This window comes from Rhodamnia argentea, chromosome 4 (assembly GCF_020921035.1).
Source record: "Rhodamnia argentea isolate NSW1041297 chromosome 4, ASM2092103v1, whole genome shotgun sequence".
NCBI lineage: Eukaryota > Viridiplantae > Streptophyta > Magnoliopsida > Myrtales > Myrtaceae > Rhodamnia > Rhodamnia argentea.
In genome coordinates, this window is record NC_063153.1 from 12,706,979 (window position 1) to 12,722,374 (window position 15,396).

The window sequence follows — 15,396 nt, forward strand, 5'->3', positions numbered from 1 at the left end:
TTAGGAAATGGGACAGGCTGTAAGTGGATAAATGAATAAGTTCTTTTAATCATAGTTTATTCGATTCTTATAATGTAAGAGACGGTTTGGGAATTTGTTTGGTAACGCAAATGATTCTAATTCTCTCATGCTCTAATTTTGTTCCCGAAAATGAATAAATTTCTTCTTTGGAGAGTCGAGCTCTATTTCAACATATGGTTATTTGACGAGGAAATCGATATATTTCTCGATCTCACTTGCGTCTGTGTAGGGAGCAGGGATCATCCCTGTTATTGTCCTTCGTAGAAATCCATGTCTCATCGACTCCGATACATCGGACTGAACTTTCATTCATGACTCGGTTTATATGCATAATTGCATACCAAACAAGCTAGTGTGAGAGCGGTCCGAAAGGAATGGCTTCTAGGTGATTGAGCCGAAAGTCGTTGGATCCAGCAAAGATTGGGCTCAAGGTCACGCATTTCTCGAACCGCATCGTCTCATCATTTGATGATGTATCTCTAATGGGGGTTTAGTAGGTTATGTCAAACATCCGACGAGACTAAGAGTATATGTGGCCGGAGATTATCTATCATGTTCTTGTGTTTCTTGGAGTAATGGCACGCCTAGTCGATTTTTTTTATAATTATGATTCCGTTTTTTCATAAAAAATGAATAATTTCGAAAATTCATTCCTAAAAGTAATCGCGTGTATCGCTTGAAATAATTGATTAGCTAAAAATGTTATTATTATCGACAATATCTTATGCCTAATATTTTCATGGGCAACAAAAAAGTGATGCAAACGAATCGGTTTTATATATATTTCTCGAAACTCATTCTTCTGATCATACATGCGCTAGAGAAGATGTTGAATGCAGTGTCTACTCTGAACCGTTGGATGAGCACCAGGTTGGGTTCTGGTGTCACGTGATGACGGTGAGAACGGCGTCCAGCTTTTACTGAATGCTTTGATCTTTTTGTACGAAGTTCCCCGATACCATCCAATGGGCAACTTGTGGTTACCGACCCCAGTTTTACTTTGATTAATCTTAAAGACACGTTAGAATATGAAAGACATATTCGAATAAAATCTCGAAATACCCTTAAAATAAAGATATTAAAAGTATAAATTATTTTAAATAAAAATTTGAAGTGGCACGATAATTTTAAAAAAGAACTGAATAAATCATGATTATCTCAAATAAAAATCTGATCTCATCGCCTAACCGGTCGACGTCGGCTTAATATTTTTGTCTGATCGTACAAATTTAACCTAATCTTTAGGTAAATTTAATTACAATTTACAAAACTAGAAGTAAAAACAATGAAAATATGAGAGGCCGGTGCTTCGCACGAAGCACCGACACACACACAAAGGGTGTGCATGCCGGGAATCCGAACGTATTCAACGCCGGAGACACGCCTTTGGCTCGCGTGTCCGACGTCTACTTGAAAATAAAAAACCAACTTTGAAACGCTCAATGGATGGAGGGCTTTCCGTCAAAACAAATTATCCATTCTGTGGTTAAATAAGCGAGACAAGCAATAAAAGTAGGTATCTAAGTCTCGTCCTCGGCATTTTAAAAAATCATCATACATGCTATCCTCACTGTATGACCGATGTGGGACTCTTTCCTTCATCTTGCAAGCATTTGAATCACGAGGAGACCCGGCTTCTTAAAGAGACTTCATATTTTTCTTTTTGCCTCACCACCAATGTGGGACTCATGAATCCCCTGTTTATCTCTTCTTCTCTTTCACTTTGGCTGTGACTTGAATGCCATCTTTGTTGGCTTCCGTCATTCCGCATCGGATCAACCAACTTCTCATTCTGAGCTGCTGCCGCCACCCTTCGACACACTCCTCAGAAGATTGGTTTTATGAATTACAGTTAGAGCTCAGGATTGAACTCTCCCTTCTGTCTAGTGAAAGTCTGGGTAGCTCTTTCTGCTTCGGGATGGATTTAATGGTCTCCCGTGATTCAAAGGACAAGCGGCTTAGCTATCTTCCATCATAAGAAAATCGAGGTGCATCCTTCGATATCAGATGCGCAGCCCCTTCTCTTGCTTCCTACGTTGGTCTCGAAAGGTCCCCGAACATCGCTGAAGTACCACGGTGCTTCTCGGAGTTTTGTAAGAACCTTCAGGGATTCGTTAGGATCTGCAGGCACAGTCTGCTTCGCCTCGGAACCCATCTTCAGAAGAACCTTCAGCGGGTTTCAGTGGCTGTGATGGTTTCAGCGAGTCTCTGTATCCCTCTGCGTCCGGTGACTTCCTCTCTAGCCGTAGTTTTAACTGGTCGACCTCAGAGCTTCCCTGCACACTGAATCTTTGACTAAACCCCGAAGATCCAATGACTTGCGGCGTAGATTAGGAGAGGAGCCAGATTGGCTCACCATAGCAGCCCCTGAGGGAGCTTCAGGGAACGTGATTTGGTCGAAGGAAGAGGGTTCGGGTTGTAATTGTTCTGCTACATTCCAGAGAGGACATGGAAGATGAACAAGTGGCACGAAAAAGAGGATGGTTGTGTATATACTCTTCCCATGTATCTTGCCATGTCTATGCATCAACTGTTGACAAATGGTTGCCTTTTTTCTGAATGTTTATAACTTGCACGCACAATTACTTGAGATCCGTTTGAAAACGTGTGATGCACCTCTTGGCTCTTTCTACCAGGTAATTCTCAATTAATTCTCAATTTAATTGAAAGAATCATAAAAATCATAATTTATCATATATATATATACATATTTAATATATAACGTGTTCCAACATGACGGAATTCTCTATTTTTTTTTTATAATAATGTGTTGGCATGTCGTGTCGTGTCATGTTGCGTATTAGTATCGGTGCTACTTGGGAGGCTGGTGGGACGATGGCCATAGGCTGGGGAGGTTTTTTTTTTTTTTTTTTTTTACAAAATAGAAAAAAATAATGAAAGTGCCCCTGACCAAGCAATGACTTAGGCCCTTTTTTGAGATTGATATGACCACTTCATGTCATTATTTGAAAAAATGGCCACTTCATGCCCTTATTCCTAAAGTGGACATTTGTTCCAAGTAAGGGTTGAAGTGACCATTGTTTCAAAAAAGAGCTTGAATTGGCCACATCGGTCTCAAAAATGAAAATTCCTAAATATTGACATTCTATGCGACTATATATAGTCGGTGGTGAATTAGGGCGTTCAACAAAGAAATGGGCTTTGCATGACACAAACTTCGAAAAAGCCCGTGGGACTTTGCAATCGGCGAAAAACCTCGAGTCGTGAAACGATCGACCTAAGCATGGTGCGATCTATGCGGGACGAACCTCGGAGAGCAAGCTCGACGGACCGTACGCTGTAAAGGCTCAACGTGCTCGAAATTTCGTAATATTCTTGCAGTACCTTAAAGTATCGTGTTTCATGAGGTTTACATGTTGGCGTGGTCCTATAGGCCTCGAAGAAGGAGGAAGAGGAGGAAAATTGTCCCAATCCTACATCTATTGCTTTCAAATTTAGTCTTAAACTTTTCGATTTTGCCAATTGAGTCCGAAACATTTTCACACTTTACCAGTTGAGTCTAACTAGCCAAGTTTGACAAAAAATTAATAACGTGGACGCCGATCGTCTCACTTGGCATGGCTCGCGCAAATGTAGATAATTTTTCATAATATTTTAATTTTAATTTTTAATTTTTATATTATTCTTCTAATTTTTTTTTTCTTTCCTTTTTTGTCCCTTTCTTTTTTCTTTTGCCGGTGGCGGCCATCGACCATGGCTTGGTGAGTTGGCCTCGCCCGGGCAAGGGTCGCCCTCGCTCGCCACAAGCGAGGCTCAACGTCCACTTTAGCAAAATTGCGACAAAAATTAACCATTTGGACTTAATTGCCAAACGTGAAAATGTTTACCATTCAATTGACAAAATACAAAGATCTAGGACCGAATTAATAAAAATGCAATAGATTTAGAAATTTTTAGACAATTCCTCTCAGTCATGGAACGGTCGACCGGCGAAAACCTCGACTCGCGAAACGCTCAACTGGCGAAAACCTCGAGCCGTGAGACGATCGACCTAAGCATCGCGCGCTTTACGCGGGACGAAGCTCAGAGAGCGAGAGCTCGACAGGCTGTTCAATTCGCTATAAAGGCTAAGGCGTGCTCGGAGTTGGAATTCCGCAACCTTTTCGCGGTACCTTAAAAAGTATCAGGTCGCTCGAGCCTTACACGTTAGCGTTGTCCTCAAGGCCACGATGGAGGAGGAGTAGGAAGAAGACGTTAACAAAGCAACTGCCCCTTGGTGCGCCCTAGGGAATAAAGAGCAAATGACGCGTGCAACCTTTTTGGCGTGTTATTTTCCATATTAAATGGCCATTCAGGTGGATTAAATAAATAAAAAATATAAACAAATAAAGACAAGAGGGTCCGCTGTTCCGACAGCGGACCGTTAGATAATACCTGTCCAAAATATGAGTCGATCGCTTTAGTAGCTTTGGCCAAAAGACCGGTGGAAGAGGCAAAGGACAACAACGCTTTATGTGAAATTCTTCACGACGTCGAGTCGTGCGTGGGGATGTAGCTCAAACGGTAGAGCGCTCGCTTTGCATGCGAGAGGTACGGGGTTCGATACCCCGCATCTCCAATTGGTTTTTTTTTTTTTTTTTTTTGCTTTTCTCGGAGAGAGAGAGTGAGAGAAAAGGAAATTGAGAATAATGTAATTGGAATTAGAAAATATTTGGTACAAGAACTGAATTTTCTGGTAAGCAACGCTTACCACTATTTCGTGTCAACATACTTTATTATTTTCTCGTCTATTTTCTATGAATTCAATTTCGCTATATGTATCCACACCAGCAACGCCAATTATTATTATTATTATTTGGTATTTTCTATTTCTCCTTTTCGTAGTCCTGGCTGGTGTAGGGGCTGAACGCCTCGAAGAACCAGTTGTTCTTCCTCCAAGCCCTCCATCCCATCTCCTCGCAGATGTCGTCGTCGTGGTTGATGCTGTAGGTGGAGATGCAGTGCCTCCGGTAGAACCTGGTCGTCCTCTTGCTCACCTCCACCTCCCTCCCCGTCTGCTCCAGCATCCCCTCCACGCTCGGCACCTTGAACTCCCCCTCCGCCAGCCGGCTCAGCCACTTGCACCCCAGCTCCGCCGAGTGCAGGTTCGACACGCTCTCCAGGTACCCCACGAACGCCATGTTCGGGATCAGCGGATGGATCATCCCCCTGCCCGAGAAGGCGGCAACAGCATTGGTTAATGAATTTCCCCCGTGTGTGTGTGTGTGTGTGTGTGTGTGTGTGTGTGTGTGTCGACAACGCTAGCGCTCTAATCTGAGAGAGGGCGCGTGAATTATACCTGTACAAGGGCATGATGCCGGAAGGGAACTCCACCACGCTGCGGAAGGGCTCGGGCAAGATGGATTTGATCTTCTGCTTGCCCTCGAAACCGGTGGCCAGCACCACCAAGTCGGCCTCGACCCGTGTCTTGTCATCGAACTCGACCCCTCCTTCCCAGAACCACCACTTGGACGGCCTCTTGAACACGATCTTGCCCTTCTCTGCTTCGCCGAAGAAATTCTCGGGCACGATCGCCATTTGGCAGGAGGCGTAGTCTTCCTCAAAGGGGTGTTCCGGCTTCAGGCCGTACTTCTCCAAGGGCATTTTCCACAGCAGATAGGACTCGATGAACTTGGAAACTCCACGCCTCTGTTACACATCACAAAAAAAAACACACACACACACAGAGATTGTCAATAATGCTCAGCCTATAGCAGTACGAAGCGATATGCATCTATATCGAAAATGTCCGGCGAGAATTGAACTTCAGTTGGAAATAAACTAGGAAAAGAAAGGGACTTTGAACTCACCAAAGGGGTAAAGAGGATGCAAAGGAGGGCCTTGAGGAGAGATTGGCTGGGCCTCTCATGGAGGAACTGAGAGAATCTCGTGGAGTAGAACAGGAAGAACGGCAAACCCCAGACCCAGTAATGCGGCACTATCCAATGCCGTGTCCTCACTATCATCGTGCACGGTTGCCCTTCCGGTCCTTTTTCCAGTCCAAACAAAAAACCAGAGAAAGTCAACATTCACACGTCCAACAAAAAGATTATGCATAAGCCAATGAGAAAACATTCCGGTCGGATCGGGTTCGAGTGGGAGAAACTGCAATGTTCCAGAGTTCAATGAGGAGAAAACAATCTCAGAGAATCAAAGAAATAAATCGAGAATCTCTTAAAAGCATCAGAGCTTTCGAAACCCGGTCGAACCGGATCAACGAGTCTCGTGATCATAGTCGGGTTGGCCCAGTTGGTCACGATCACCGGTCGACCCGATAGACCCCGGGGACCATTCCGACAAATCTTCCACGTGCAAAAGACCAGACATGGTCTGGCAAAATCGAAAGGGGCAGAAGGAAAGGATCAAAAGAGCAGCAGAGGACCGTGTGATTTATGCTGTTCTAGTGGGGACACGTCCTTGTCATCTCCCGCCTTCTAAAAGTGGAAAGTCAAGGCTGACTGTTCGGGTTTCCACTCGTGTGGTCGAGAAAGAAAAACGAAAATTTGACAATTTAATTATCGATTTTCCTTTCTTTTTTTTTTTTTGGTCGTCTTTTGCAGTCAACGTGGACAAGTAGAAGACAATTCATGATTAGTTCATGCGGTTCCGTTTGACCCGATTCGGGACCAACGACCCGCGTTTGACTTTCTTTTGGTGATATGATATACGTGCGCATGTTGAAGCGTCCATTCCATGCATTTTCCATCTTGTCATGCCCGCTACTTTTGAAAAAAAAAGAAATACAAATCAAAGAAGCCTAAATTTAATGGCGAAAATGGAAAAATATAATTAGGTGCCGGCTGCGGGAACATTCTTTTTCGGATGGTTTATGTTTATTTTACTTTGCACTTTTTATAGAAGAAGGCTTTGTAAGGCTATTTTTATTCACAATCGAGACATAACCTAGTGTTTAAAATGTCGAGATAAAAGAATGCTTCAAGGTAACTTCAGTCTGAACCCGACACGTCTTTCTTGAATTTTCTCAAGAATTTCGCTCATCGGTTTCTAATTATTTTTCGAGTGCGATCCACAAAAGAAGAAAATGAAAATATGATGATGTTAGAACATCAAATGATGGGTATATGGATATGTACGTATGTGTGTATATACCTTGGTTGGCCTCGGCACACTCCATGGCCAGATCGATGGCGGACTTTTTGTAGCCAACGACCACAACCTTCTTTCCTCGGAGAAGTTGAGTGGCAGCTTCCTGGTCCAGCTTCGAGTAATCCATGGAGTGCATGACTTGGCCTTGGAACACATCTGGCCCTTTACCTTTTGGGAAGACCGGTATCTTGGGTATGTCCCCATATTTCCCGATGCACATCACCAGAAACTCAAAAGCATACCACTGTATCGGCGATTTCGAATTATCAGACATATTGCCTTATCATAATCCTTCATGATGAGTCGATTGATAACTAAGACCTTTGCTAGATTATGTCGAAGCAAAGAACATGAGAACACCAAGAAGAGTATATGTAGCCTTTTTTTTTTTTTTTTTGTGGGAATATAGATCGTAGATCGACTGGTTTCCCTAGAGTTTAAACCTTCTTAAGCAAATTCGCTGTGCGCAATACTTGTTAAAAATAGGAAGTTTCTTGGGTTGATTATCTCTAGGGATTTTTCCTAGAATCCCTGCTGAAATGGTTGAGGAATTTCTTGATTCATGAAAATACATGGAAGAATAAACCAAAAAACCTAAGTTGTGGATGAAAAGGATAGTGGAGGCTAGTTTGTAACTAGTGTCTAAGACAACAAAGGTGCATTTTTCGACCGTTTATAATGACACAACATCATGCAATACAAAGTCAACTGACATGTCTGGTGTTTATTTTGCCTTTCATGAAACCCTAGAAGGAGATAAAGAGAACTAAGGCTCGTATATTGTATATGAGGTTGGTATACCTGAATAGTGTCTGAACCGGTTTGCACGGCAACCTCCCAAACCGATTGACCCGGCAACAAACTCCCATACGCGCCCCCATTATCGGTGATCTTCTGGTCACCGATGAAGCGAACTTCCACCACCTTGGAGTTAAACCTCACACACCTCAACACATCAAAGTGTTTGGCATAAGCTTCCAAGTAGTCCACGATCTCGGCATGAGAAGGGAAGCTTGAATTATTTCTATCGGGCCACGGGAAGTCAGAGAACTCGTAATCGCAACGAAGCGACTGAAGTTTAGTCGAACTATAAGAGCAATGTTTCCAAACACCTCCGATCGAGTCCGTGGCCTCGAAAACGATCGGCTCATGAGGGGCCAGTTGTTTCGCGGCAGCTAAACCGCTCACACCGGCCCCAATTACGCCGACTTTCGAGATTTTGACGTTTCTTTCATCACTAGCCATAATGGGGTAGCTCGAAATTTGGCTAAGATTAGGGTTTTCCTCGAATGGAACGGGAAAGAACAATGGAACGATGGTTTTCTTGTGTAGCTGCTCAATTTGTGTCCAAAGATGAAGAGACATGGGTGGTATTTATAGGCTTTTTGCATGAGGGTGGTGCAAAAGAAATGCACGTGAAATGGGCTTTTAGAGAGAGAGAGAGAGAGAGAGAGATGTTTGTGAAGGGTTGAGTACATATGCTTAGAATAATAGAAAGGTTGTGTTGACCGACAATAAAAAATTAGTAAAAGGATTACGGGGGAGGGGGGCTTATTCTTTAGTGAGTGTATGCGAAGTTGGTCCGTCTTGATGAGGAAGTTTCGTTCCTCGTGATTGAATTTTCTCAGTTCCTTTTTGGTTTTTTTTCCTTCCAAAAGGCTGGAGGAGCTTGAAGAGGAAGTTGCATTGTAATTGAATCACCGTCTTGCTTCAAATGCAATTTTGAAGTAGCAGTGCACCGATTGACTAGTTCTCTTGCTATAGCCGAGGCCTTGAGGAGACCGATGAAATTTGATTTTCAATTATATATACGGAGGGTATTGGGTGCGTTTGATTTAGCATTTTGAAAGCCCTTTAAGGAAAATTTGGAGTGTTCGGCAACCATTCTAAAAGGACTTTGAGGGTGAAAGCCGCCTTTGGGAAGACCGAAAGCTCAATGCTGGTGAGCTTTCAGCATTTTCGAAATACTGAAGGCCCCAATTAATGAAAATTAGTCAGCTGCCTATTTTGCCTTCAAAGCCTTACTAGAAATCCAATTTTACCCCTTGGGAACTCGATTAAATTAGAGATTCAAATTGTATATATGGAGGGTACTATATGATGTGGCATATACAATTTATGTAATTTGCACGTACCATGCAAGGAAAATTCTTATATGAGCGTTATCTTCTTGTTGTGGCAACTTGAAGTAAAATAATTCATGTGAAAGTCCTATCATTTTGTAGGTATGGTCAAACGAATTAGCTTAGTATGGACACTGCAAAAAATCTTGCAGTTGGGGGTACCTAATGTATATGTGTATCTTTCCTAATAGGGTCCTATTCTAGAAATAGATTTTGTAAAACTAGATTGGTTCTCAAGCGGATTTCGTTTGACTCGTCTCAATTTCTTTATTGTTGTTTTCCGTCTATAAGCAGATTATGAAGATTTTTGCCATGACTTTGGCTGACTTTAAATGCTAATATTCCTACGCTTTAAACACTCCAGCTGTTCTGTTGGAATACGTACCACAATAATGTTTGTTGTCACCCATAAAATAACTAATTGGAAATAATAATTCTGGGAAAGCGATAGCAAAATTAACTCTGACAAACGCGGTCATTGGACGGAGTGAACAGGTTATCGCCTAACTTTGTGCTGGGGCCTGGGCATTGACTTGAGAAAGTCCACTGGGCCATATTCTTGATTGTTGTAAATTTTACCGCAAAGTGGCCGATTTCACCCTAATTATAATTACGTTAAGATTAATCTAACGTTTAAATTATAGTGGCATAAAATATTGAAGTTATTTAACTGGCAATTGGATTCTCATAGCACGTGGTCAATGCTCAAGTGATCACATCTCCTTGGGCCCTTGTAGGGGGGATTGACATGTTAGGCAACGGGAGCCCTTGGCTCTATAATCATACGTGTTTTGCGTGAACTTCAGTCCGATAGTCTTGTGTCTTCACCGGTATTCACATATATATATCCTCATTTATTGTAGTCGGATGTTGGCAACCCCATACATCTAAATGAAACACTTACACACAACCTTACACTCTTGAGTTAAAGAAATGGATTAATAATGATAATTGATAACAACAACACATGAGATCGACCGCTTTGTGTATTGGTTTCCAATTGGAAAAAGCGGGACCGCTATCAACTATCCTAAAAATTTAAGCTTTTAGATATGAACTTTGTTTAATTTTATAAATGTACAAATACTCTGCATGATGCCCAACATTAAAGTATGGATACACATACATACAAACACGACGACGTACATACGTACGTATGTATGCACATACATATAGAGGCAAATTAGAGGGAAATTTACCAAAAAAATCTTAAACCTATTGCAATTGTGTTAATTCAGTTAAACAATTTTTTGTCAATTGACTCTTGAACCTTTTGCATTTATGCCTATTTACTCCATTCGGCCGAAAATCGTTGACTTGGTGCAGCCAACGCTGCCTTCAACGATTTTAAATAATATTTTAATATTTTTCAATTTTTATTTATTTTTTCCTTTTTTCTTCCTTTCCTTCTTCCTCTATAGAAAGAAAAGAAAAGAAAAATAAAGAAAAAAAATCAAAAAAATTATTAAAATATTATACAAATCATCCACGACAATGATTTTCGGCTAAAAATTAGCCGGATGGACTGAATCGCCACAAATGCAAAAGTTGGACTCAATTGATAAAAAAAAATTATGATTTAATTGGCACAATTAAAATAGGTTTAACACTTTTTTTGGTGATTCCGCCGCAAATAAGAGGTAAATATTTAAACTCAGGACTTCCTACTATGGTGTTATATTTCATTCGTGGAATAGCTATTGACCGTTCTAAAAATTTAAGTTCTTATGTGAAAGCTTAGTTTCATATTTGAATATCCTAAGATTGATTAAGGTGATGAATATCTCGTTTTTAACATCTAAAAAGGAAAAAGGAAACACGTTGTGTAGAAGCAGGGAATGGGATTGTGTTAGCTAATTAAGAAGTAATTAAGGGCTTCCTCATGGTTGGGAAATGCCATCACTAGTGAATGGGAAATGTTGCAATGATTAGATGGAGCGCAATTTGCATTTATCTTTTCTCCATACCCCATCATGCATGAGGGGGAGGATAAAAAATGTGATTCTTTTAATGGCTCACTTCTCGACATCAATAGCATAATTAATGACATAATCATTGCATAAAATACTTTTGTTTGTCCCATGTTCAGTATTCGAAGACCTCGTATTGATGTTCTTGAATAGCTTTGGAAACTTAGATTTGAAAAATTGATGTAGGAAGCCTTAAGAACAACTACCCAAGAAACATTTTAAATATAGTTTATATGCAAATAAGTTCCCTTATTAATAAATCCCTCACAAAGCAAGTTGGCATTGATGGACAATCTTTTGCATACCTGTCCATGTGCAAATGCAAATCTGTTGTATTATTTACTATGAAACATGGTATTAAATATGTCGGGATCGCTAATATTATGCAGCCATCTTTAAAGAGTGCTCACGTAATTAATCGTCCTGAACTTTATTTGACAACATTTTTAGCAGTGAGTAAATGTAATTGGAAAAAGTGATATATTTTCTCTTATTCCTAGTTAGGGAAAACTTCCTCCAATCATATATATCCGATGCGAATTTAACGTAATTGAAAAAACAAGTTATGGACATTATTTACATGCAAATTTAACTGAATATAAATATCGGTGGTCTTTGATCTTTATGACCCTCTAATCAAAATCATGATTCATTGGACGAAAACACGCCCATCCAAAAGTTACTTTTGTCGAGTTCCTGTGCTTGTTATTAAGATTCGGTGCACAATCACAACGAAGTAAAGCGTAGCGAGAAAGATAAAATCAAGACACGATATTTTTATCATATTTCATCTTTTAACTAGGATTACATCCGATAGATGATTCCATTATAATTAGCGCCTCGCATTTCTCGTTGCATCATTCAATTATGGACGGAAAAGAGAATATATAACGGTAGCTATTTATGGACACAAGCCCAAACTATTAATGATAAATTATAGACTCAATTACAAGCAAAAAAGAGCATGAATCATATACTTTCCTATCGATAGGGAGTATGAACCATACCTTCAACACTGGTGCCCTCGGTATTTCGTTAATTGTAATAGGTTGTTAAGTCCATTAGGTTGCCAATGAAACCTCTGTGAAACTTTTGAACCTCGTTTGGTTAAAATTAACTAAATTGGTACTTTCCATGATTTCATTTAGTCAACTCAACTCTCTCTCTCTCTCTCTCTCTCTCTCTCTCAAACTAGCAAAACCCCCCTACAGACCCTTGTTTTACTCGAAACCACGCGTTGTTAATCCACCTTAAGATTTCAGAAATCCAGATGCAACATTTCCATGATCAATTCATGGGAACGTATGGAAAAGTACACTGCACACCTCTTCAACAGACCAAAGTATGAAAATGGGAAGCATCCAAGAAAAACCAGACGCAGGTTCAGGGCAAAGAGGCACTCTTTTTGGAGCACGAGATCTCCTAAAATCGTTGTGCCGCACGTCTCTCTGGCCTTGAAAGTCCTCACTCCTAACCTATCTCAGCTGTGACGCCAGTCGGTCTCTTCCTTTTCCTCTGGTCTTTTCTATTACCAACCGCCAGCCTTGGACTCGGTTCTTTTCTGCGAAGATACACCGTGTACTGGTCTACTGCGGATTTCCAGCTACCAACTTTGCCTGTGTCCTTCAATAATGGCGATGGTGACGTTTACTTTTAATGGGTTATCTTTAGTTTTCAAGTCCCCAATAAGAACATCGCGTCGAGAAATGATCATCCATCACCCTTTCCTCGTTTTCTGTCCAAGAATGGATGCTCGAAGGTAAAAAAAAAATGCAGGCATAAAATTCGTGACGTTAGCTGCAAAAGCTTATCTGTAGAGTTGACCAAATGCGACAGTTCGGATGCTACCACGAAGCTACAACACACCTTCATTTGGGAGATTTAATAAAAATTTTCCAAGTCTACGCACCCTATGACAAGTAAGTGAAACCCCTCTATGAATACAAGAATATAGCACGAATTAGTTGAGCTTCGTGTCAGATTTTCGACAGAGAACACAAACTTGGAAGATCTGCTTGACCAACACGTTCATCATGATTGAAGTAGGATGAAATGTCAAACTTTTCATTAAAAGGACCACAAAACCCTAGATTGAGTGGGAGTCAAATAATAATGTGTACAGATTCTGATTGAATGTGAATGTTTTGTCTTGGGAATGACCGAGATGGGATATCAAATGAGACTTGGTTAGACTGGACCAACACCGAAACTCATTGAAAGAGTAGGTGAATCCTAGGTCGATGATGATTAAATCGCGTAACCTAACGAGTCGAGGCATCAATCACGAAGGAGCTCCTACGTGCTCACTCATTCGAGCCGGTAAAATGATTCGTGTAGTGATGAGGTGCTCTGAAAATAGACAAGAGAATGCTAAATAGAATAAACCTACCCGATTCAATCAATTATGATTAATTTATATTTAGCGCAACGAGGGAAATTCTGATGAAAAATTCATTCATTTTTAGGAAATATTTTTTAAATCATTTATTTTCTGCGAAATAAACGGGCACTAAACAACCTATACTTAGCCAAAAAAAAAAACAAAAGCTGGAGTCTTTAAATTTGCAAGGTGTTTGACACGTAGGTATGAGTAAAATTGCTTCCAGAAGAAGGCGACCTGTTTCCGAACTTGGAAACAAAGGTGACCTTTTTGACAGTGTCTGCCTGCTGTCCTGGTTCTTCAGAGGGTTCGACCCATTTCTCTGAAGAGGACTAATCAGTCTCCGAGGAAACAACTCGGAAATTTTCCATTTCTAGGAAAATTCTCCCCTTGAACTGAGTGTTGACAGAGAAGCATGAAGTGAGTGGGCAATTTTCTTTTTTTATTTTTTTCGGGCTTGGACCGGATCTATCATAGTTGTTGATCACGTGAGATCCATATAGCTTGGGTCCATTCGAGAGTTTCTTAAAGTGCCTGAAATCGAACCTATTTGCGCACGTGACGATCAATTAGTGCCCCTACACGTAAACGAACTTTTGCGCTGATAAGATTAAATGAAACAACAAGTCCGAATTTTTTTTTTTTAATGAGTGCTGTTGGATCTGCCAACACATTAGCGATAGGGTAAGGCCATATGCAAGATCTTGATGATTTCAAGGCTGCAATGTGATCACTGAAAGGAATGCCAAGTATGGTTCAAATTCAGAAATGAGTTCGTGGGAAGTTGCTTTTATGGGCCTAAAGATGTCCTCCTCTTTGTATGCATGAAAAAACTGGGCTTGGGCTGCTCTCTCTCTCTCTCTCTCTCCCTCGAATAGTAACACCTGATCTGATCAGAAACATAATGCAATTCTTAATCAGCAAAACAAAATTGCACTACTGTAAAAGAAGACGAAAACATTTGCTTTCCCGTCAATTCTCCAATCAAAAACAACAATATCGGTGATCCTATAAGGATTTGTCTATTTAAATCCGAACAGATGCGACTAGGCATGTTTAAGTTAAACGTGTTGATGCGTCATTTTTCGACCACGATATGATTAGACATGTTTCAACACTTGCGATACTCGTGCTTAATGTCCCCAAGTTGTGTCAATGGACCATCTTCATCTTTTATTTTTTTTTACCTGATTTGGCATTACAGCGAGATAGGGAAACCCAAACACGACTCGTACATAAACCCGGATAGATATTCCACACCACATGAAGTCTCACATGTCTAGATATGGGTTCAAAATCCATTTTTTAATCAATATGTGATGGATTGAGTTGTTATATGGGTTAATTATATTCACTAAATGGGTTTAAACATATTATGAGTGTTCAATGGATTACAAATAGGTTTACAACTTATTCGGATCCAACCCAACTCAATAACTTCCACTTCGTTCTCTCTCGCCCTTACTTACCTCAATTTGGGTATGAGTTTTCCTAAGTTGTATTAAATATGAAAGTTTTTAGGAATATGAGTTGGATCATATATGGATTGGTCCGAGTCACTAGATTTGCATTGCAATAAATAGATGAATATTGTCCAAAAATTTTTAAACCTATTGCACTTTTGTCAATTCATTCATAAATCTTTTACTTTTGTCAATTCAGTCCTAAACCATTTTACTTGTTGTCAATTGAGTCGCATTAGCCGGAAAATCATTTACGTGGATGTCGATCATCCTATGTGGTACGATCGACGTTAACATGGATAATTTTTAATTATATTTTATTAAATATTTTA

The 15,396-nt window shown here is 40.4% G+C and overlaps 1 protein-coding gene and 1 non-coding gene across 2 annotated transcripts; one reads left to right on the forward strand and one right to left on the reverse strand.

Moving 5' to 3' along the window:
• Positions 1-4,527: 4,527 nt before the first annotated feature.
• On the forward strand, positions 4,528-4,600 carry TRNAA-UGC. The gene has a single exon. It is a non-coding gene; the product is annotated as a tRNA-Ala (tRNA).
• A 175-nt stretch (positions 4,601-4,775) lies between these two features.
• Positions 4,776-8,446, reverse strand: LOC115746757 (probable flavin-containing monooxygenase 1). Its single transcript, XM_048277707.1, has 5 exons — positions 7,930-8,446; positions 7,132-7,372; positions 5,832-6,010; positions 5,321-5,670; positions 4,776-5,190 (listed from the first exon to the last, which is right to left on the reverse strand). The coding sequence occupies exons 1-5, from the start codon at positions 8,371-8,373 to the stop codon at positions 4,848-4,850; spliced, it is 1,557 nt and encodes a 518-aa protein (XP_048133664.1). The 5' UTR covers positions 8,374-8,446; the 3' UTR covers positions 4,776-4,847.
• Between the last annotated feature and the right edge of the window lie 6,950 nt (positions 8,447-15,396).

Coding starts and splice junctions, on each gene's coding strand:
- LOC115746757 (XM_048277707.1), bottom strand. CDS start 8,373: ATGGCTAGTGATGAAAGAAACGTCAAAATCTCGAAAGTCGGCGTAATT. Junction 5,671..5,831: donor GCATCCTCTTTACCCCTTTG/GTGAGTTCAAAG, acceptor GATGTGTAACAG/AGGCGTGGAGTTTCCAAGTT. Junction 5,191..5,320: donor GGCATCATGCCCTTGTACAG/GTATAATTCACG, acceptor CTTCTCGGGCAG/GGGGATGATCCATCCGCTGA.